The following is a 22,176-nucleotide window of genomic DNA, read 5'->3' as shown; positions in this document are numbered from 1 at the left end:
GTGAAGAAGTTTTTCCTAAGGAGGCAAGTAGATTAAGGGAGTGGGCTACAGGGAGACTCCAATGTGGGAAAATGTATGGTGATAGGAATCAGTCTGACTTTGGATATCTCTGTAACTTCTCTAGTGTTAATTCTGTTTCATAAAGGAGCCACTCCTCAGGCATGATTCCAGGATTACTGAAATGTGACGTCTGAATGAATCCTTCAAATTTGTGAAATTCCAATCATCTGAATATATTCAAGTATTTAATGATTCTCTCTGCTTCAGAATAAATATCAAGAACTGATAATAATCAACTACAACACACAGAAAATTTTGACCGTTTGTTCCCGGTGTGGCCTCCTATATGTTGAACACTTTATATTCTCTCTGGGCAGCCTCCAACCTGATGGCATGAACAATGATTTCCTGAACTTCCAGTAATGCCCCTCCACTCCTTCACCATTCCTCATTCCCTTTTCCCTCTCTCACCTTATCTCTTTTCCTGCCTATCACCTCCCTCCGTCCTGCTGAGGATTTGTGTGGGTGTGTTGCTTTGGATTTCCAGCGTCTGCAGACTTTCTCATGTTTATGGTGATAATCAACTCTTTAATTTACAACAGTTGTAATGCTTCCTCTAGGCCAGGGCATCATTTGAGAGCTTTATTGAGATACAATGATATCCTTCCTTTTCACAAACAAGAGAACATTTGCAGATACTGGAAGCAGGTGAGGCAGCATCTATGGAAAAGAGTACAGTTGAAGTTTCAGGACAAGACCCTTCACCAGGACGGAAGGGGGAGGGGGGGGAGGAGGCAAGAAATCAGAGCAAGAAGGTGGGGAAAGGGGAGGAAGAAATGCAAGGTGGTAGGTGATGGGTGAAACCGGGAAGGGGAGAGGGGTGAAGTAAAGAGCTGGGAAGTTGATTGGTGAAGGAGATAAAAGGCTGGAAAAGGGGGAATCTAATAGGAGAGGACAGAAGGCCATTGAAGAAAGAAAAGGGGGAGGAGCTCCAGAGGGAGGTGATGGGGAGGTAAGGAGATGAGGTGGAAGGGAGGCGGGGGGGAATTACCAGGTTAGAGAAATCGATGTTCATACTATCAGTTTAGAGGCTACCTGGATGGAATATAAGGTGTTACTTCTCCAAACTGAGTGTGTCCTCATTGTGACAGTGGAGGATGCCATGGACTGATATGTCAGAATGGGAATGCGTAGTGGAATTAAAATGGGTGACCACTGGGAGATCTCACTTTTTCTGGCAGACAGAGTGTAGGTGCTCGGCAAAGTGGTCTCCCAACCTACGTCGGGTCTCACTGGTATACAGGAGACCACACCGGGAGGACTGGATACAGTAGATGACTCCAACAAACTCAGAGGCAAAGTGTTGCCTCACCTGTTTGGGGCCCTGAATGGTAGTGAGGGAGGAGGTGTAGAGGCATGTGGTGGGATCCTTTTGGAGATGGCAAAAGTTATGGAGAATTATTTGCTGGATGTGGAGGGGTGGTAGTTGAGGGCAACAGGAACCCTATCCTTGGTGGGTGGCAGGAGGGTGGGGTGAGGGCAGACATGCGCAAAATGAATGAGATGTAGTTGAGGGCAGCATTGATGGTGGTGGAAGGGAAGCTTCTTTCTGGGAAGAAGGAAGGAATCTCCTTAGTCCAGAGAGCTGATGCAGTGGAGACAGATGAATTGAGAGTAGTTGGTCTTGTGTTACAATTCTTAAAGTGGTATCAATCAACATCACATAGCCCAAAATTAAAAATAAAATGTTAGAAACGTTCAGCAGATTAGACAACTTCTGTGGAGAGTGAAGAGTTTAAGGTTGAAAGCTTTTCATCGGAGTTGGAAAAGTGAAAACAAACTTTGTTTTAAGACAGAGACCGAGGGAATATCTCAGATAGGCGAGGCCACGGTTGTCCTAGTGATACACCGTTTACAAAGTTGCCTTGTTGATAGATTGATGAAGAAAATTAGAGAGAAAACAAAGGGACACCTAAAAGACAGATGAATTCAGTGAGACACGTGTTTGACTTGGGAGTCCTGAAATCAATTGGCTTTTTAACAATGATGATCAACCAAGTGCTTGTGATTCCATCAATTCCCAAAAGGACTGGCCAGGATTTGTTATGTTTCTAAAGTCTTGTGTATTTAGATTATGAAGACACGCAGTCCTCTTTTATTGTCATTTAGTAATGCATGCACTAAGAAATGATACAATATTTCCTCTGGTGTGATATCACAAAACAAAGGACAGACCAAGACTGAAAAAAACTAACAAAACCACATAATTATAACATATAGTTACAACAGTGCAACAATACCATAACTTGATGAAGAAGTCCATGAGCACAGTAAAAGTTCAAAGTCTCTCAAATGTCCCACATCTCACGCAGACGAGAGAAGGAAGAAAAACTCTCCCTGCCATGCCGACTACATTCCGACTCTGAGTCATCCGAAAACTTTGAGCTCTGATCAGCTCTCCGACACCGAGTACTGAGCGCCATCTCTATCCGAACGATTCGACCTCCTTCTCGGTCGCCAACAGCAGGCAAAGCCGGGGATTTTGAGGCCTTCCCTCCGAAAGATTCCTGACCACGCAGTAATGACAGCAGCGAACGAGCATTTCAGAAATTTTTCCAGATGTTCCTCTGTGCTTTCGCGTCCATCTCCATCAAATCAGAATTGCCCATGGACCCTATTTAAGGGATACGATATGATTTTTCACCGGAGGGCTGCGCACGCGCGGCGCCCTGCTTTCTCTCCTCCCACCTATATATTTATGTTTATATTTCCTTCTTGTACCTTCTAAGCAAGGGATGAAGAAACGTGGCCAGTGTGTATTCTAACCATCTTCTGCACGAAAAGTTTCCATCATGCATTTAGTCTTTTATTGATTTATTCGGACTGGTAACTAAATTCAGTTAATCTTGATGAAATTTGCAACAGAGAAAAGTTGAGGATTATTTTTTCCACCTGAAACTATAAATGGAAGTTGGATTAGACATATTACCGTTTTGCAAGATTGCGTTTAAACAGTGGACTTTAGTCAAGTTCTTATCAAATCAGAATTTACTTTTGTTGCGTCAGCAGGATGGAATGAAACTGAATCAGCTGCATAAACAGCAATGCAAGTCAGAGGTTTCGTAATAGATGATAGATGTATTCATTCACATCTCATTGAAAATTATTGTTTTGGAAAGGGAACAAAGCAGTGAATGCTCTGACATCTGGACAGATCTTAGCTGCTGTAGATCAATAAAAATGTGCAAAATAACGCATGATTAAATTCCATAAAATTTATAATAGTCTTGTTGTCTGCTCAAGCCTGCTATAGATGCTAATGTCATAACTTAAGCTTTGGCAACGTTTGAGCTAAGAATCATCCAGCTTTTCTTGTCTACTGCTCTTTATCTCAGCTTTCATCTTGTTTTTAAATGCAACTGTGTAATTATGCGAACAACTTTCAAATATAAACACAAGGCCAAACCCTGAGTGATGGAATGCCATTTGTATTTCCTTTGGCTCTCACCTGGCATGAGAGGAATTGACTTTAATCTATTTATTTAGAGATGCTGCACAGAACAGGCCCTGTCAGCACAATGAGCCGCACTGCGTAGCCGTCAACCAATATAACACCAGGATAATCTTGATGGTGCTAGAATCAAAATCTGAACTCTTGACCCCCAAGCTAACCGCTACCCTACAGTGGCGCCCCAAATTTGTTATTTTTTTAATTTCTTGTAATGAAACTTAAGTATGATCACAAGCAGACTTAAGCATGGGCAAAAAGAACAAGGACCATTACTGGTTTTTGTGTTTGCTGTGTACTCTATCATGTGAAAATATAAAGCATATTCTCTGGAGCGTAGAAGAATGAGGGGAGATTTGATAGAGATATGTAAAATTATAATGGGTATAGATAAAGTGAATCCAAGCAGGCTTTTTCCACTGAGGCTGAGGGAGAAAAAACCAGAGGACATGGGTTAAGGGTGAAGGGGGAAAAGTTTAAAGGGAATATTAGAGGGGGCTTCTTCACGCAGAGAGTGGTGGGAGTGTGGACTGAGCTGCCAGATGAAGTGGTAAATGCGGGCTCACTTTTAACATTTAAAAACTTGGACAGGTACATGGATGAGAGGTGTATGGAAGGATATGGTCCAGGTGCAGGTCCGTGGGATGAGGCAGAAAAATGGTTTGGCAGAGCCAAGAAGGGCCAAAAGGCCTGTTTCTGCGCTGTAATTTTCTATGGTTCTATGGTTCTAAAATTTATGACACAGAATGAATGCATTCCAAGACCAAAACACTCAATACTTTTTCATTTCTATCTTTAGGATGATGTGGGTTTGCTTACCGTGAAGTTTAAAATTCAAACAAAGATTTTAAGCCCTATCTGATTATAGATAGCTGCAGGTATCGTCATTAAAGGCAGGTTATATGGCAGCCACCTAATCTTCAAAAGCTATATCACTTCCCTGTTTATCCTCCATGGTGATTTTAGCTGCCGATACCCCACTATTAGAGTGTTGGATCCCCCTCCCTACCAAGGCGGAGATATTTCAAGCTAACAAAGTAGTTTAAACACAGTTCATTTATTTTCAGTGATACACTTTTAAATTTAGATTAAAATTCTTAAAATACATTTAAAACTCAGAAGATTTCTTATAAAAGATTTCCAAATTACAAATGCTTTCTAAAACACAAAGGATTTCCAAAGCACATGTACAATTCCTATAAGCTAAAAAAGCATACTAACAAGTTGCAGTTGAGCAAATTGTCCATCACAGAATTTGAAGGCAGAGGAATGGATTCTAGTTCACTCCATCATTCTGTCATTTTTCTTGCTGTTCCTTGACCATTCCTAACAAGCCTGACTGCACTCTTACATTTATATAGTTTTGTTTTTGCCACTTGGATGACTTCATACACATGTGATTTTTTTTTTTGAGATACCTTTTCACACAGAGGGTCTAAAATATTCAAGCGACAGAGTTCCCAAACATCCAAAAATAATGCTATGAATGCTGGCTCTGAGTACACAAACCTTCCAACTACTGATAGATCAGCTATTTGATGTGCTACTTGATGGTATCAATCTGGTCTGCAAGCTTCCTTGAAATAAGTAACATAGCCAGTTTGATGCCAGTTTGATGCAAGCCAATTAACATTTTCTTACATTGCAACTCTTGAACAATCAGCCCTGTGCTGTAGGCGAGCATCCTGCGCTGTACAGATAATGCAGTTCATTCGCAAAGCTGCCATTTTAACATCAGACTGATTATTGCTTGCCATTTACATTAAGAACTAAAGACTAACTCCCATTTATGACAGGAAGCTGAACAGGGACTGTTGGTTGGAAGGTTAATTTACTCAAAAACAACTCTTTGATCTTTAGAAGTTTCAGCTGCTAAGTTAGAAAGATGAACTTGACAATAAAAAAAGGCCCCTGGCCCTGGATGGTGAATATCCATCATATTTGGAACTTTTGTATCAAAACGTTGTACCTAATTTTGTGGTGTACTTCCACAGATGCTGGAAATTTATAACTTAATACACTCAGTGTCCTGTAGTGACCACTGAGTGTATTTCTGTATATTTGTGGTTTTCTGTTGCTGTAGCCCAAACATTCACTTCAAGGTTTGACATGTTGTGCATTCAGAGATGCTCTTCTGCACACCACTGTTGTAACATGTGGTTATTTGAGTTACTGTTGCCTTTCTGGCCAATCTCCTCTGAGCTCTCTCAGTAACAAAGCGTTTTCACCCACAGGACTCTTGCTCACATTTTTTTTTTTGTTTTTCGCCCTGTTCTCTGTATTCTTTGGAGGCTGTTGTGTGTGAAAATCCCAAGAGATCAGCAGTTTCTGAGATACTCAAATCATCCCATCTGGCACCAACCATCATTCATTCCACAGTCAAAGTCATTAAGGTCACATTTCTTCCCAATTCTGATGTTTAGTTTGAACTACAACTGAACCCCTTGATTACGCCTGCATGCTTTTATGCATTGAGTTGCTGCCACATGATTGGCTTATTAGATTTTTGCATTTGTAAGCAGGTGTACCTAAAAAAAAGTGGCCATTTGAGTGTATATTATTTACCTAAATTACCATACCACATATTAAACATGCTCTTTTTTTTGTAATCGGGATAAATAGTAATTGGCAACAAATAATCTTGCTAACATGTTTTTCGCCTTGCTCTGTGACCTCTATGCATTACCCAGAGCCAGGACTATTATTTTCGGGCCGGTGTACTCTCCTTAAAAACTAAGCAGTCTCCCCAGGTTTATCACATCAGTATTGGGTATTTAACCCCCCCATTTTCCACCCAGGGAACTTCCAGATGCTTCCCCATTCAGTGTAGGCTGAACCCTCAGTTACCACTCTCCATGATAGTATTCAAAGATTCATTCCACCAGTCCTGGGGCTTCCTTCTATGTTTTTTTGTCTGTAGATGTAGTAGTTATGAAAATTTGCTGCATGATACCACTGTTATCCTCTTCAGAGAGTGGATGCAAAGTTGCATTCATTAATAATGGTTAGCTCCCCATTTTATTGATGGGATGTTTTACTTCTGCAATGCAGTAGAAAGTAGAAAAGTGTGGCATATTTCCGTGCAGACATTCAGCAAGGGTTCTAAAAATGACAGATGCGGTCTTTAACCTTGGCAGCACTGGAGGCTCTTGTGGTTGCCCGAGGTCACAGATGCAAAGATATTTCTCCTGCAGGAAGCGCTGATTAAAGGGCATTGAGTCTAGTTAATCTTGATGAAAAGTTGAATGGAGGAATGTTTTGTTTCTGGTGCAAATTCCTTTAAAGATGAGTTTTTCAATTCTTTAATCAATTTTTGATCTGTCAAAGAGAAACTATTTCTCTTCTTGCAGGATGCCTTCGCAAATTCTTGGATAATTAGAGCAAATATGGTGGTTGAGATGCCAGTTTAGGCAAGGATGTTTGTAGTGCGTTTGGCTTCACTCTGCCAGCTACTGCAAGTGAGATTTGCTTTGAACTTCTGCATAACTCAGTTTGAAATTTCATTTTGAGTTGCTTCTATCCTGGGTAAACTGTACCAGTTGAAATTCATAACAAGATGAAGGTGCATAAAGCTTTGCTATGTTTTATATTTCAACGGTAGATACCAGCAAAACATCATTAGTGTGTATCAAAGTGTCCATGTGACGTGAACTTGCTCAGAAAGTGTGCAAGACTAGTTAATGTGATTTTTGCAACTGTACAGTGCTAGTCTTTTGGATGTTGCATAATCATTTCCAGATAAAATCTTTCATTTTAAATGTTAGCTCCTCAACAAATTAGCACCCCCAAACTCAAATAATTCCTCTTGAATCTTGCTTTGTATTCTAAAGCATAAGGAACTGTAATTTTATCTTCTCAAGGTCAACACATCCTGATTCTCTTCTTTAACTTCCGAATGACCTCAGATTGCAGTTTAGAATTTAATTGTAATAGAACATAGAACAGTAGAGTAAGAACAGGCCCTTCAGCCCATCATATCTGTGCCAACCTTCATGCAAAATTCAGCTAATCCCATTTGCCTGCTTATGGTCTCTTTTTTTTGTGCCTGCCCACGTGTCGAAGATTGCTCCTGTAACAGGGTGACGGGAACTGTGCACAATATTCATGATGTGGCTTCAGCAAAGTTTTTTGTAATACTTCCTGATACTTGTATTCATTGCCTTTCCTAGAAGGGTGTGCACCTTCTTTATCAACCCATGCAACTATCCCTGGGAAGGCCGTGGACCTGGACCTCTAGATCCTTCAGTATCCCAACACTGTTGTAGGAGCCATGCCCCTGTTCTCCATCTGCATTGTATTCTGTGTTTATTATGGTAACTAGTCCCATGAGTGTGGGGGATGTGGTAAAAGTGAAGGGAATAAGTTCTGTCTTCATGCTTTGTTCATTGCAGTTTGTAGTACCTGGGACCCATATCTTGCTGACCACTCAATACATTTAGTTTACACTTGGGTACGGTTAAGTTTCATCACTTCAAGGTTGCATGTTTGCTAATTGCTCAGAAAGGATCGAATACATATCCTTGAATTTTGGAGCAACCATTACAGGAGTGAGAGCGAGTCATGCAAGAATAACAAATCTGCTCGGTCGCCAGCAGCGGCAGCTGTTTTGGTTTGGCTGCTACAATTGTTAAAAATCTTGATACTTATTGTGCAGCTTCTTCTTAGATTTGACCTCCCAAAGTACAGCATCTCACCCCAAAAAGTTGGTGGATCCTCAGTAGTGAGTTGATTCATAGGGTTATAGATACTTTCCCGTGATTGAGTACCTTGTACAATGTAGTGCATTTCAGCCAATAACCTAACAATTCAAGAGAGTACTTGTGAATTTGTGTTGTCTATGGAACAGGTACACTTCATATTTAATAATACTTAGTCTAATTGTTACCATTTTAATAATTTAATAATGGGCCTAATACTGCAAACTCAGGGGCAAATGAATATTTTCCAATTAAGCATAAAATTTCCCTTTCTTTGCATTCAGGCTAATGTATTGCCATAATGGAAATCTGTAAGTTATGCATAAATCTTTCCCTGCAGGTATACTTCCTCCAAATCACAATACAATACTGTATTGTTATATGTGAAGCTCCACGTTCATTAATTTACTTTCACATTCCATGACTATTATTATTATTATACTAGTATAAATTAAAGCAAACTGATTACAGGATTTGACCAAATATTTGCCCTTTGGGCCTGCACTGGGAAATATAGACACCTAATAATGTATGCTTCAACTGTAACACTTGCTTTTTATTTTCATTCAGCCTCCAGTACCGTTACCACCAAAATACAAGCAGTCCATGTCAGTGCTGGAATGGCTGCGCACAATACAAAGCTACATGAAGCTTCTGCAGTATCCTTTCTGTTGTCTGTTGGTGCTAAAGCAACAACGCGCGCACACACAAAATGCTGGAGGAGCTCAGCAGGTCAGCCAGCATCCATGGAAATGAACAAATAGTTGACATTTCGGGCCGAGACTCTTCTCCAGGACTGGAAAGGAAGGGGGAAGACGTCAGAATTAAAAGGTGGGGGCAGGGGATGGAGGACAGCTAGAAGGTGATATGTGAAGCCAGGTGGGTAGGAAAGGGACGAATCTGATAGGAGAGGAGAGTGGACCATAGGAGAAAGGGAAAGAGGAGGGTCACCAGGTAGACCTGATAGGCAAGTGAGAAGAGGCCAGAATGGGGAATAGAAGAAGAGGGGAAGGGAAGGGAAAGAGAAATTAATATTCCTGCCATTAGGTTGGAGGCGACCCAGATGGAATATAGTGTTGCTCCTCCACCCTGAAGGTGGCCCGAACAGAAGGCCATGGACTGACATGTCAGAGAGGGAATAGGAGTTAAAATGTTTGTCCACTGGGAGATGCTTGATGAAATGATCCTGCAATTTACAATGGACCTCACCGATGTAGAGGAGGCAGCATTGGGAGCTCAGGATACAATAAACAAATCCAGCAGATTCACAGGCAAAGTGTACCTCACCTGGAAGGACTGTTTGAGGCCCTGAATGGAAGTGAATGGGCAGGTGTAACACTATGGCTGCCTGCAGGGCAAAGTGCTGGGAGGAAGATTAGTGAGGATGGACGAATGGACAAGGGAATCATGGATGGAGTGATCCAGGTGGAAAGTTAAGAGTGGGGAGGAGGTAAAGATGTGTTTAGTGGCAGGATCCCTTTGAAGACAGCAGAAGTTACGGAGAATGATGTGTTGGGTTCAGAGGCTTGTGGGATTGCAGGCAAGAACAAGAGGAAGTTTGTTGGCAGGAAGTTCACTATTATGTTGGCAGGAAAATGGAGTGGGAGTGTGGATGTCTGGAAATGGAGGAGATGCGGGTGAGGACAGCATCAATGGTGGAGGAAGGGAACCCCTTTACTTTGAGGGCAGAGAACATCCCTGATGTCCTGGAAAGGAAAGCCTTATCCTGGGAACAGATGGGGAGGCGATAAAGGAGCTGAGAAAAAGAAGTAGCATTTTTTACTGGTGACAGGGTGGGAAGAGGTATCGTCAAGGTAACCATGGGAATCAATAGGTTTATAAAAGATGTCGGTTTACAGTTTGTCTCCAGAGATGGAGATAGAGAGATTGAGAAAGGTAGAGAGGTGTCAGAAATGGACCGAGTGAATTTAAGGGCAGGGTGGAAGTTGGAATCAAAGTTGATGAAATTAATGAGCTCAACGTTGGTGCATGAAGCAGCACCAATGCAGTTGTCAATGTAGCGGAGAAAGAGTTGGGTAGCATTACTGGGGAAGGCTTGAAACATGGGCTGTTTGACGTAGCCAATGAAAAGTTGGGCATAGCTGGGGTCCATGCAGGTGCCCATGGCTATCCCTCAAGTCTGGAGAAAGTGGGAGGAGCAGAAGAAGAAATTGTTGAGGGTGAGGACCAGTTCTACCAGATGGAGCCAAATGGTGGTAGAGGGGAACTTGTTGGTTTGTTTTTTGAGAAAGAAGTGGAGAGTTTTAAGGGCTTTTTGATGGGGGATAGAAGTGTACAGGGGTTGGACAGCCATGGTGAAAATGAGGTGGTCAGGGCCAAGGACTTGGCAGTTGTGGAGGAGATCAAGGGCATGAGAAGTATCGCAGATGTAGGTGGGAAGGGACTAAACCAAGTGGAATCAAGATATGAGGACGTGAGTTTAGTGGGGCAGGAGCAGGCAGAGACGATGGGCCTACCCGAACAGTCAGGTTTGTGGGTCTTGAGTAGGAGGTAGAAGCGAGCAATGTGGGGTAAGGGGGTTGGTGGAAGTGGAAGGGAGTTCTCCAGAGTTGATGAGGTCTGTGATGGTGTCAAAGGCAGTTTCCTGATGGTCTAGAGTGGGGTTTTCTTCGAGGGGTAGGTATGAGGAGGTGTCTGAGAGTTGACACTTGGCCTCAGCAAGGTAGCTGTCAGCACGCCTTTTGTCTGCGGTTTAATAGTAAGGTTAGGATTGATGTAGAGAGAGTGGAGAGCAGTGTGTTCAGGGGTAAGGTTTGAGGAGGACAGAGGAGTTCTGAATTTGAGCTGGTTGATGTCTTGTCAGCAGTTAAAGAAGAAAAGATCCAGGGTAGGCAGAGAGGCAGTGTGGGGTATCCAAGAAAGGAAGAGATGGGAGATGGGATCATTGGTGTGGGGTGGGGAATTCTTGCCAAAGAAGACGGCTCAGAGACAGAAGTGACGGAAGAAGAGATGGGTGTTGTGGTGGGCATGAAACTCACTGGGGTGTGGGTGAATTGGGACAAACATATAGCCCTTTCTGAGGACAAAATGTTCCGTCTCAGGGAAGGAAGGGAAGGTCGGCAGGAATGCTAAAGACACTTCGGGATTGGAGCTGGGACTGAAGGAGGGAGGAGAGTTGGAGGTGTCAGAGGAAGGGGGAAGGTTAGAGTATTCAGGAAAGGTAGGACAGGAGGAAGATGGGGGCTCTGAGGATCCAAGAAGTGACAGGGGAGCCTGAGAGACTCCGGGTTGGAGAATGGTAGTGAGGGAAGGGGAGCCTGGGGCCCAGTGGCTGCAAGGAAGGACTCATTCAACCTAGTTGTGATGCTCATCAGTGTGAGGAAGCAATTTATGGTACATGTGTGTATGGTTGTTCTAGCTGTTAGGTTTGATGTGCAGTCAAACATTATGTCCTCATTCTAGCTGAATTGTCAAATTGATTCAATACCTAGTTTTTAACTTTGTTATTATAGACCATATAGCTTGTATTCTTATAACTAATTAAAGTTAATATTGGGGATTTGAGTGTTCTTTAATGATATTTGAGAATAATGAATAATTAAATTGTGATTGTTTAGAAATATTCAATAAGTCTATGTAACTAAGAGAATCTGTTGTTACTACTTATTGTTAAAGTACCCATTACCCACCCCTTCTCAAAATGGTGGAAATGTGTATTCATTCTAATGGACCTCTAAAAGTACGCTCAGTTTCTCTTTCAACTAGCCATAAATCTATCAATACAAGAAAACTAATGTTTTATTTTAAAAGCCTAAATGGTCATAAAGAGGTCAATTTAAAATACTTGATAGTTTATGTGTAACTATAAAAATATTAGTAGCATAGAATCTTTTAATGCAATTGGACTGCGTCACATCTTGCAATCTAACAGATGGTTCACTGGTGCATTACAAAAGTCTACAGTTTTATAGGCTTTCATTTCTGTAATGATTATCCAACATGTATCCCCTGGTGGTTTAAGCCTTCACTGCATGTTATTTATGATAGTTAAAGCACCAGTGATATCAATAATCAAATCAAAAGCTGACAAAGTAGATTATTCTCTTTTGTATTTAAGGGAAGAAAGTAACTGTTTTATTCTATGGCTTTACGTCTGATACCCAGCAGCCATCCTTACAGTAGGTTATTTTCTGGAGGTTAAATTAACATTAAATTTTGGTTGCATGTTACTGAAGAAGAGGAAAATGCCATTGCAATTATTTGTATTTTTTAACTTTAACATCTTAAGATTGATTTTCCCTTTGAAATCATTTTTGTATTGAAAATCTTATTGATTTTATGATTTGTGCATCTATAACAAAATCAAACCCTTACACAGCATCCTTCGGCTATCTACGGTTGGAGAAGGGTTAAGGTTTAGTAGCGGACTAATTCTGGTCAATGTTAAGAGAGACATAGACTCAGCAACGTACTTCAGCAGACAACTAACTTACAAGCACACAACTTTGGAACGTGGAATGAAAGTGGTGTGCCCAGAGGAAATCAATGTGGTTACAGCGAGAATATCTAATCTTCATCCAGGCAACAGCCATGGTTGATTGAACCTCCAGAGCTGTAATTCAATAGTTGCCAAGGAATTCTGCTAGGTTTTCAATAACACAGTTCATCTGGACATGAGTTGTAACATTTCAGTGTCACGGTGATCTGAGACTACATACAGAGGAAAAAAAGTATATTACAATACTTAATTTGTAAAAATGCAATTGTTTTTGACAGTGATGACTTTCCATGGTGGATTCAGTGCTGCAGAAATCTTGAACTTTGACTTCATTTTAAAAAATACAAACTTGCAAGATCTGCCCCAACACAACTATTGCACTTTTGCTTTTTGTTTGTAATACAGCAGACACCTTTCCAAAAAGTATACAACCTGTTAATTTTTTAAGGTTGTAACACAATTTGTGGAATAGTTTTGATGAGACATAACAGAAAAGAAAGCTTAAATCATTTTTGATGTTTGAAATCCATCTCAATAACGCACACGTGGTTTCTGCCATTTCCTTAGCTTAACCAATTGACAGATACAATCACACTGGAACTCAGTTCTTTGAGATTAAGAAAATCAGACCTTTAAGCTGGTAAGTACCAGCTTCTTCTGCTGAGAATCAGAATTCAATCTGCATACAAAAAAACGACTTTGGAATCAGAATTATTAAGTCACATGGTTAGAAATCAGATAATCTGGCACCGTGTTTCGATATGGTTTATGTACTAACAAGCTTGAAAAATGAATTGTGATAATGGAAGGTAGCCTGGATCTGTGAGCCTTACTCTGTTAGAACTTGTTTTAAATAATTTACTTAATAGTGTGAAACCGTAGTGGTTTCACTGTCTGCAAAGCCCTAAACTCAAAACGAAAGTTAAAGCCCTGTCTGATAAGGGTATCTCTGGGTATCCGCATTAGGGAGGATATACTGTATCAACCTACTTTTCAAAGACTAGCTTACTTCCCTGACTAGTGTGCAGCAGGGTTTAGTGCCAAAACCTGCTACCCTGACTGGTACCCCCCCCCCACCCACCCCCGGCCTGGCCAAAGAGGAGATACTTCCAGCTAGCGAAGTAGTTTAAAATTAGTTCATTTTATTTTTAATGATGCGCAATTTTAGACAAATGGTACTTGATGCACATTTAACATTCACAGATGATTTCTGATTTACTAAAGATTTTAGAATTACAGAAGATTTCTAAATGGATTTCCAAATATAGGTATAATTCTTACAAAATAAAAGAACATCCCAACAAGTTGCAGACGAACAAGTCGTCCATCAGGCTGCAATGAGCAAACTGAAGGCTGAGGCATGAATTCTCCTTCTTCGTCCTGTCACCCTGTCTTTCTGTCATTCTCCTTGTCATTTCTAACAATCCCTAGTGCTTGCTAACATTTACAGTGGCATGCGAAAGCTTGGCATGCAAAAGTTTGGGCATCCCTGGTCAAAATTTCTGTTACTGTGAATAGTTAAGTGAGTAGAAGATGAACTGATCTCCAAAAGTCATAAAGTTAAAGATGAAACATTCTTTTCAACATTTTAAGCAAGATTAGTGTATTATTTTTGTTTTGCACAATTTTAGAGTGGGGGAGAAAAAGGAAAGGAGCACCATGCAAAAGTTTGGGCACCCCAAGAGATTTGAGCTCTCAGATAACTGTTACCAAGGTCTCAGACCTTAATTAGCTAGTTAGGGCTATGGCTTGTTCACAGTCATCATTAGGAAAGGCCAGGTGATGCAAATTTCAAAGCTTTATAAATACCCTGACTCCTCAAACCTTGTCCCAACAATCAGCAACCATGGGCTCCTCTAAGCAGCTACCTAGCACTTTGAAAATTAAAATAAATGATGCCACAAAGCAGGAGAATGCTACAAGAAGATACCAAAGCGTTTTCAGGTAGCAGTTTCCCCAGTTCGTAATGTAATTAAGAAATGGCAGTTAACAGGAACGGTGGAGGTCAAGTTGACGTCTGGAAACCAAGAAAACGTTCCAAGAGAACTGCTCATAGGATTGCTAGAAAGGCAAATCAAAATCCCTGTTTGGCTGCAAAAGATCTTCAGGAAGATTTAGCAGACTCTGGAGTCGTGGTGCACTGTTCTACTGTGCAGTGACACCTGCACAAATATGATCTTCATGGAAGAGTCATCAGAAGAAAACCTTTCCTGCATCCTCACCACAAAATTCAGCGTCAGAAGTTTGCAAAGGAACATCTAAACAAGCCTGATGCATTTTCGAAACAAGTCCTGTGGACTGATGAAGTTAAAATGGAACTTTTTGGCCGCAATGAGCAAAGGTATGTTTGGAGAAAAAAGTGTGCAGAATCTCATGAAAAGAACACCTCTCCAACTGTTAAGCATGGGGGTGGATCGATCATGCTTTGGGCTTGTGTTGCAGCCAGTGGCACGGGGAACATTTCACTGGTAGAGGGAAGAATGAATTCAATTAAATACCAGCAAATTCTGGAAGCAAACATCACACTGTCTGTAAAAATGCTGAAGATGAAAAGAGGTTGGCTTCTACAACAGGATAATGATCCTAAACACACCTCAGAATCCACAACGGACTACCTCAAGATGCGCAAGCTGAAGGTTTTGCCATGGCCCTCACAGTCCCCTGACCTAAATATCATCGAGAATCTGTGAATAGACCTCAAAAGAGCAGTGCATGCAAGACGGCCCAAGAATCTCACAGAACTAGAAGCCTTTTGCAAGGAAGAATGGGTGAAAATCCCCCAAACAAGAATTGAAAGACTCTCAGCTGGCTACAGAAAGCATTGACAAGATGTGATGCTTGCCAAAGGGGGTATTACTAAGTACTGACCATGCAGGGTGCCCAAACTTTTGCTTGGGGCCCTTTTCCTTTTTTGTTATTTTGAAACTGTAAAAGATGGAAATAAAAAAGTGATCTTGCCTAAAATATTAAAGAAACGTGTCATCTTTAACTTTATGCCTTTTGGACATGAGGTCATCGTTTACTCAGTCACAGAGTCATACTTGCTTAGCTATTCACAGTAACAGAAATTTTGACCAGGGTGCCCAAACTTTTGCATGCCACTGTATACTATTTCACTATTAGTTGACATTATTTGCATGTGATGTTACTCAGGTACCTTTGCTGTGACAAAATAATTTATACAGATAGTCTAAATATTTCTGGGTACAGATATCCCAGACACCTAAGATTAATGCTGTGAGGGCTGTCTCTCAAGTACACAAATATCCCAAGCATTGATAGATTATTATGACTGACCAGTTTTGATGTGGTAAGTGACATAACCCCCATTGTATAGCATTTGGCTGATGTAGTCAAAAGGTTTCATGGTCACTTCACTTTGCAAACCATATCTCTTGAGCAGCTAGCCCCTGCGGTAAACCAGCAGCCTGTGCTTTGTAAAAAAAAAACTGCTGTTTGCAAAGCTATGCTTTTAATCTCAAACCAATTGCTGCTTGCAGTTTACATTAAGAACTGAAGACTGGTTCTTGTTTACAACAAGAAGCTGAACAAGGAATATTTGTTAGAAATTTAGCTTTGTCCCAACTCTAACCCTTTGGAAAGGCCATGCTGCTGTGTTAGAAAGCTGAGGTCAGCAATAAGCCTCTCATGCCCTGGAGAGTGATTATGCATCACAGGTGATCCTCCACCTTCAATCTGACCTGCAATTTACATACTTTTCCTTGTCTCAATTGAATCATGCACACTGTACCCGGCCAGGTAGTCCTGTCAGCTCCACCCACCTTACCACATCCTTCCCCACATCAACCAGCAATCATGGGCATTGTTGCCCCCTCCCCACTCCCACTACTAGCACTGATAGAAGCAACCAACTCAAGCACCATACTGTTTCTGCCATTTCTCCTGCCATACCGTGCCACCTATAGCTTTCCATCTAGAAATCTCCCTTCAATCCCCTTTCTCATTCAGATGGCCTCTTTCCCCAGAGCCCAGTCCCTTCCCAGCACTTGCCTGATATCCTTTATGAGCTGTGCCCAGGAGTAGACTGCCAAGGAAAGGCATTCTGCTGTGTGAGGCCGATCCATTATTGCTGGAGTCCATGCACCAAGGCCATCATTGGATTTTGATGCATCAGGTGAAACACATCCTAGTCAGCAATGTGCAATCATTTAATGAGTTCTTGTAGGCAACAAACAAATTCCAGCTCCTTTTCATTTGCTATATTACAATGGATTATGAATGCATAGATTAAACATAAAATATTTTCAGCACCAGAGATGTCTTCAGTTAGACATGTAGCCTTTTTATCCTCACAGAATGTGATTTCTGATTGCACAGCTGCCAGACATGGAAACATGGTTAAGTGCAGGCCCTGCTGCATAAAGTTACCTCTAACAATTTTTTTGTTCACTTCAACATGTCAGTAGACAATAGGTGCAGGAGTAGGCCATTCAGTCCTTCGAGCCAGCACCACCATTCACTGTGATCATGGCTGATCATCCACAATCAGTACCCTTTTCCTGTCTTCTCCCCATATCCCTTCACTCGGCTATCCTTAAGAGCTCTATCTAACTCTTTTTTGAAAGAATCCAGAGAATTGGCCTCCACTGCCTGTTCATGTCCTGGCACGTTCTTGTCTATTCTGTTTTGATTGTAGTTGCAATGATTTCTGGTTGAATGCTATTCCAAAATAAACCCTTGCAAAAATTAATCTAGGTAAAGATTTGCTTTGGCTATGCATAACTTTTTATGTTTTGGTTTTCAGTGTGGGTACAAATACAGAGCTGAAAGTAAAACCCTTGATGTTTTAAATGGAATTTGTGGATAAGTAATAACTATTTTGTACTTGTAAAATTTGTCTCTGTGTGCAGAGATTCAGGAATGAATGTTCCTCTCAGATGAAGCATATTAGAACTCAAAGCATAATTGACATAAGTATCATTCTGTCCTCATTTTAAAACTATACATTAGCCTTCAAAGTAGCTGAAAATATAAAAAAAGGAGATGAGAATGATATCTCAACAGAAGAATCACAGAAATTTCTTCACAATAAGTAGTTCATGTTGTGTCTGTACAACTGCAGTGGTGCCAGGAAGTTTGGGAACCAGGTAGAATTTTCTCTACTTCTGCATCAAAATGACCTAAAATGTGATCAGATCTTCACATGAGCCTTAAAACTGGATAAAGAGACCCCAATTAAATAAATAACACAATAACATTGTACTTGTTCATTTATTTATTGAGAAAAATGATCCAATATTACATGTATTTGTTGGAAAAAATGTGAACCTTTGCTTTCAGTAACTGGTGTGACCCCGCCGCCCCCCCCCCCCGTACAACAATAATTTCAACAAAATGTTTCCAGTAACTGTTGATCAGTCCTGCAAATTGGCTTGGAGGAATTTTAAGCCATTACAAAACTGCTTCAACTCTGGGATGTTGGTGGGCTTCCTTGCATGAACTGCTTGCTTCAGGCCATTCCACAACATTTCTATAGGATTAAGTTCAGGACTTTGACTTGGCCATTCCAAAACATGAATTTTCTTCTTTTTAAACCATTCTGTTTTTGATTTACTCTTGTCTTTTGGATCATTGTCTTGTTGCATTGTCCAACTTCTTTTAAGTTTACCCTGACATCCTCCTATAAAATGCCTTGATACAGTTGTTCCCTCAATAATTGCAAACTGTCCAGGCCCTGAGGCATCAAAGCAGCTCCAAACCATGATGCACTTTCCACCATGCTTCACAGTAGGGATGAGGTTTTGCTATTGGCGTGCAATGCCCTTTTTTCTCCAATCAGAGCAAAGTGCATTTCTGCTGAAAAGTTCAACTTTTGTCTCATCTGTCCACAGAACACTGTCTCAGAAGCATTGTAGAACATCCAGGTTGCCTTTTGCAAACTTGAGACGTGCAACAATGTTTTTTGGAGAGCAGTGGTTTCCTCTGTGGTGTTCTTCCGTGAACACCATTCTTGTTCGGTATTTTCTTTAATATAGTGGGCACATGAACAGAGACTTTAGCAAGTTCTAGAAATTTCTGCAGGACTTTTGCTGTTTCCCTTGGGTTCTTTTTCACCCCCTTCAGCATTGCACATTGTGCTGTTGGTGTGATCTTTGCAGGATGCCCACTCTGAGGGCAAGTAGTAACAGTACTGAGATTTCTCCATTTGTAGACAATTTCTCTTACTGTGGACTGATAAACACTCAGGTCTTTAGAAATGCTTTTGTACCCTTTTCCAGCTTTGTGCATCTCTACAATTCTTCTAAGGTCCTCAGAAAGTTGTTTTGCTTGAGGCCTGGTGCACATGAACAGATCTTTCTTGAGAAGAGCAGGTTCAGTCAGGAACATGACTTTGTGTGTCTTTTTTCTATAGGACAGGGCACCTCTACAACCCACATCTCCAATCCCATCTCATTGATTGGAACACCTGACTCCAAATAACTTTTGTAGAAGGCATTACCTCAGAGGATCTCACTCTTCTCCCAATAGATACATGCAATATTGGATCATTTTTCTCAGTAAATAAATAAACAAGTATAATTTTTTATGTTATTTAATTGGGTTCTCTTTATCTAGTTTTAGGACTTGTCTGAAGATTTGATCCCATTTTAGGTCATATTTATGCAGACAAAGAAAATTCTACAGTGTTCACAAACTTTTTAGCACCACTGTACATATTTATTGAAATAAAACCATGCACGCAGGAGGTGAAGTTAACTGGTGTATTTGCATTGGAGGGAGAGGGAGAGAATGGGAATATGAAAATGAAAGAATATCAGTGCACACGAGTAGTCAACAGATCAATGTGCATGGGTAAGATATCAGTCCATGAGTAGTGCTAAGGTGAGTCATTGCTCTAAAAGAAATAGATCCATACATTACACTTCCTCCCCTTTTAAAATTAATGTAACATAAAACTGTATATGTAACAAAACATTCACCTTTCCTTTAACAAACCACATTTGATTGGGAGAAGTGTGCAATCACAGTAGCTCGTCATCGCACAAGGCTGCTGAGAAGATTTAAAAAGCAAGGAGTTTCTTTCAGTGGGAGGTTTGATTGGGAGAGGTGCACAGACACAGTAGCTTGCCATCGCACAAGGCCGCTGAGAAGGTTCTGGGATCAAAGGGAGACACTGCCTAGTGGAGCGGTCGTCAGAGTAGCGTGAGTCGTAGTAGTAGAGCTTTGGCACATTGGGCTTTGGTGAGGTAATGAGGGAAGTTACTTCCATATCTCTTTTTTTCCCTCTAACTTAAGACTAGTGGGTATGACTGCAAGGCCAGTTTTCTGCTCTGGGTGTCAGATGTGGGATATCCGGGAGACTTCCAGCCTCCCTGATGGCCACATTTGTGCCAGGTGCATTGAGCTGTCGCTCCTTAGAGACAGAGTTAGGGAACTGGACTGCAGCCTGATGACTTTCGACTTGTTCGGGAAAGTGAAGAGGTGACACTGGGGCCACAGGTGGTGTTCAAGTAGGGTTAAACTCACCTCAACATGTCTTTTACAGTTAGGGTTGCCAACTTTCTCACTCCCAAATAAGGGACAAAAGTAGCAGTCAAATACGGGACACTTGTGTTTACCCCGAGAAAGACTACCATGACCATAAAGCCTTGCGCAGGCACCTGTGTGCGCGTGCGTGTATGTGCCGATTTTTTTTCCCCATAAATTAGTTTTCGCTTAATCTTCTGGACTACACTGTACATACATTATTTCTACTTTATATAGGCTGTGTATTTATCATATCGTTCCTGCTTTTACTATATGTTAGTGTTATTTTAGGTTTTGTGTGTTATTTGGTATGATTTGGTAGGTTATTTTTTGGGTCTGGGAACGCTCAAAAAATTTTTCCCATATAAATTAATGGTAATTGCTCCTTTGCTTTATGCCATTTCGGCACGAAAGGTTTCATAAGAACGCTGTACCATAGCAGGGGAAATACAGGACATTTGGCAACCCTATGTTCAAGTTCAACAGTGCGTGACAGAAAATGAGGAACGACAATGAGGAAAGCTGACTCATATCGTTTCCTTGTGGTCTGGTAGCACATGCTTTGCAGCCCGGTGGTTGGGGACTGCTGAACTATGGCATTGTGGCCATTACAGAGATTTGGATGTCTCGGGTAGGAATGGCTGCTGAGTGTGCCAGGATTTAGATGTTTCAAAAAGGACAGGGAGGGAGGCAAAAGAGGTGGGGGAGTGGTAATGCTAATAGTATCACAGCTGCAGAAAAGGAGGAAGTCATGGAGGGATTGTTTGCTGAGTCATTGTGGGTGGAAGTCAGAAACAGGAAAGGGCAATAACTCGACTGGGTGTTTTTTATAGACTCCCCCCCCCCCCCATAGTAACTGAGACATCGAGGAACAGATAGGGAGACAGATTCTGGAATGGTGCAATAATAATAGAGTTGGTGTGATGGGAGATTTTAACTTTCCTAATATTGACTGGTTTAGATGTGGTGGAGATTGTTAAGTGTGTTCAGTAAGGTTTCCTGACACAATATGTAGATAAGTCAACTGGAGGAGAGGCTATACTTGATCTGGTATTGGGAAATGAACCTAGTCAGATGTCAGATCTCTCAGTGGGAGAGTATTTTGGAAGTAGTGATCATGACTGTGTTTCCTTTACCATACCGCTGGAGAGGGATAGGAGCAGACAATTTGGGAAAACATTTAATTGGGTTGGGGGAAATATGATGCTAATAGGCAGGAACTTGGGAGCAGATGTTCTCAGGGAAATGCACAGCAGAAATGTGGCAAATGTTCAGGGAACATTGCATGACATTCTGCATAGGAATGTTCCATCGAGGCAGGGATAGGTTGGTAGGGTTAAAGAACCATGGTGTACAAAGGATGTAGAAAATCTAGTTAAGAAGAGAAGAAAAGCTTACGAAAGGTTCAATAAACTAGGTCCTGTTAGAGCTCTAGAAAATTACAAGGTTGCCAGGAAGGAGCTTAAGAATGGAAGTAGGAGAGCCAGAAGGGGCCATGAGAAGGCCTTGGTGAGTAGGATTAAGGAAAACCCCAAGTCATTCTACAGGTATGTGAAGAGGATGAGCCATGTGAGAATAGGACCAATCAGGTGCGATAGTGGAAACGTGTGCATGGAGTTGGAGGAGGTAGTGGAGGTACTTAATGAATACTTTGCTTCAGTATTCACCAGGGAAAAGGACCTTGGCAATTGTGGGAATGACTTACAGCGAACTGAAATGCTTGAGCATGTAGACATCAAGAAAGAGAATGTGCAGGAGCTTTTAAAAAACATTAAGTTAGATAAGTTGCTGGGTCCAGACGAGGTATACCCCAATCTACTGTAAGAAGCGAGGGAGGAGATTGCTGAGCCTCTGGTGGTGATCTTTGCATCATCAGTAGAGAGGGGAAAAGTATCAGAGGATTGGAGGATTGCAAATGTTGTTCCCTTGTACAACAAAAAGAGTAGAGATAACCCAGGAAATTTTAGACAAGTGACTCTTACCTCAGTAGTGGGCAAGTTGTTGGAGAAGATCCTGAGAGGCCG

General features: G+C 41.3%; 1 protein-coding gene across 2 annotated transcripts in view; it reads left to right on the top strand.

Moving 5' to 3' along the window:
* The window catches only part of vash2 (vasohibin 2), a 131,626-nt gene that overhangs the window by 7,750 nt on the left and 101,700 nt on the right, over positions 1–22,176 (top strand). Inside the window, exons 2-3 of one of the 2 annotated variants that reach the window (XM_063055804.1) lie at positions 8,776–8,864; positions 13,248–13,304. In XM_063055804.1, the coding sequence (XP_062911874.1) occupies positions 8,776–8,864; positions 13,248–13,304 (146 nt within the window). The remainder of the gene's footprint in view (positions 1–8,775; positions 8,865–13,247; positions 13,305–22,176) is intronic. The other variant, XM_063055805.1, reaches the window with a different exon arrangement.

This window comes from Mobula hypostoma, chromosome 8 (genome assembly GCF_963921235.1).
Source record: "Mobula hypostoma chromosome 8, sMobHyp1.1, whole genome shotgun sequence".
Classification (NCBI taxonomy): Eukaryota; Metazoa; Chordata; class Chondrichthyes; order Myliobatiformes; family Myliobatidae; genus Mobula; species Mobula hypostoma.
Note: the sequence above shows the minus strand (reverse complement) of the source record. Positions and strands in the feature narration are given on the sequence as shown.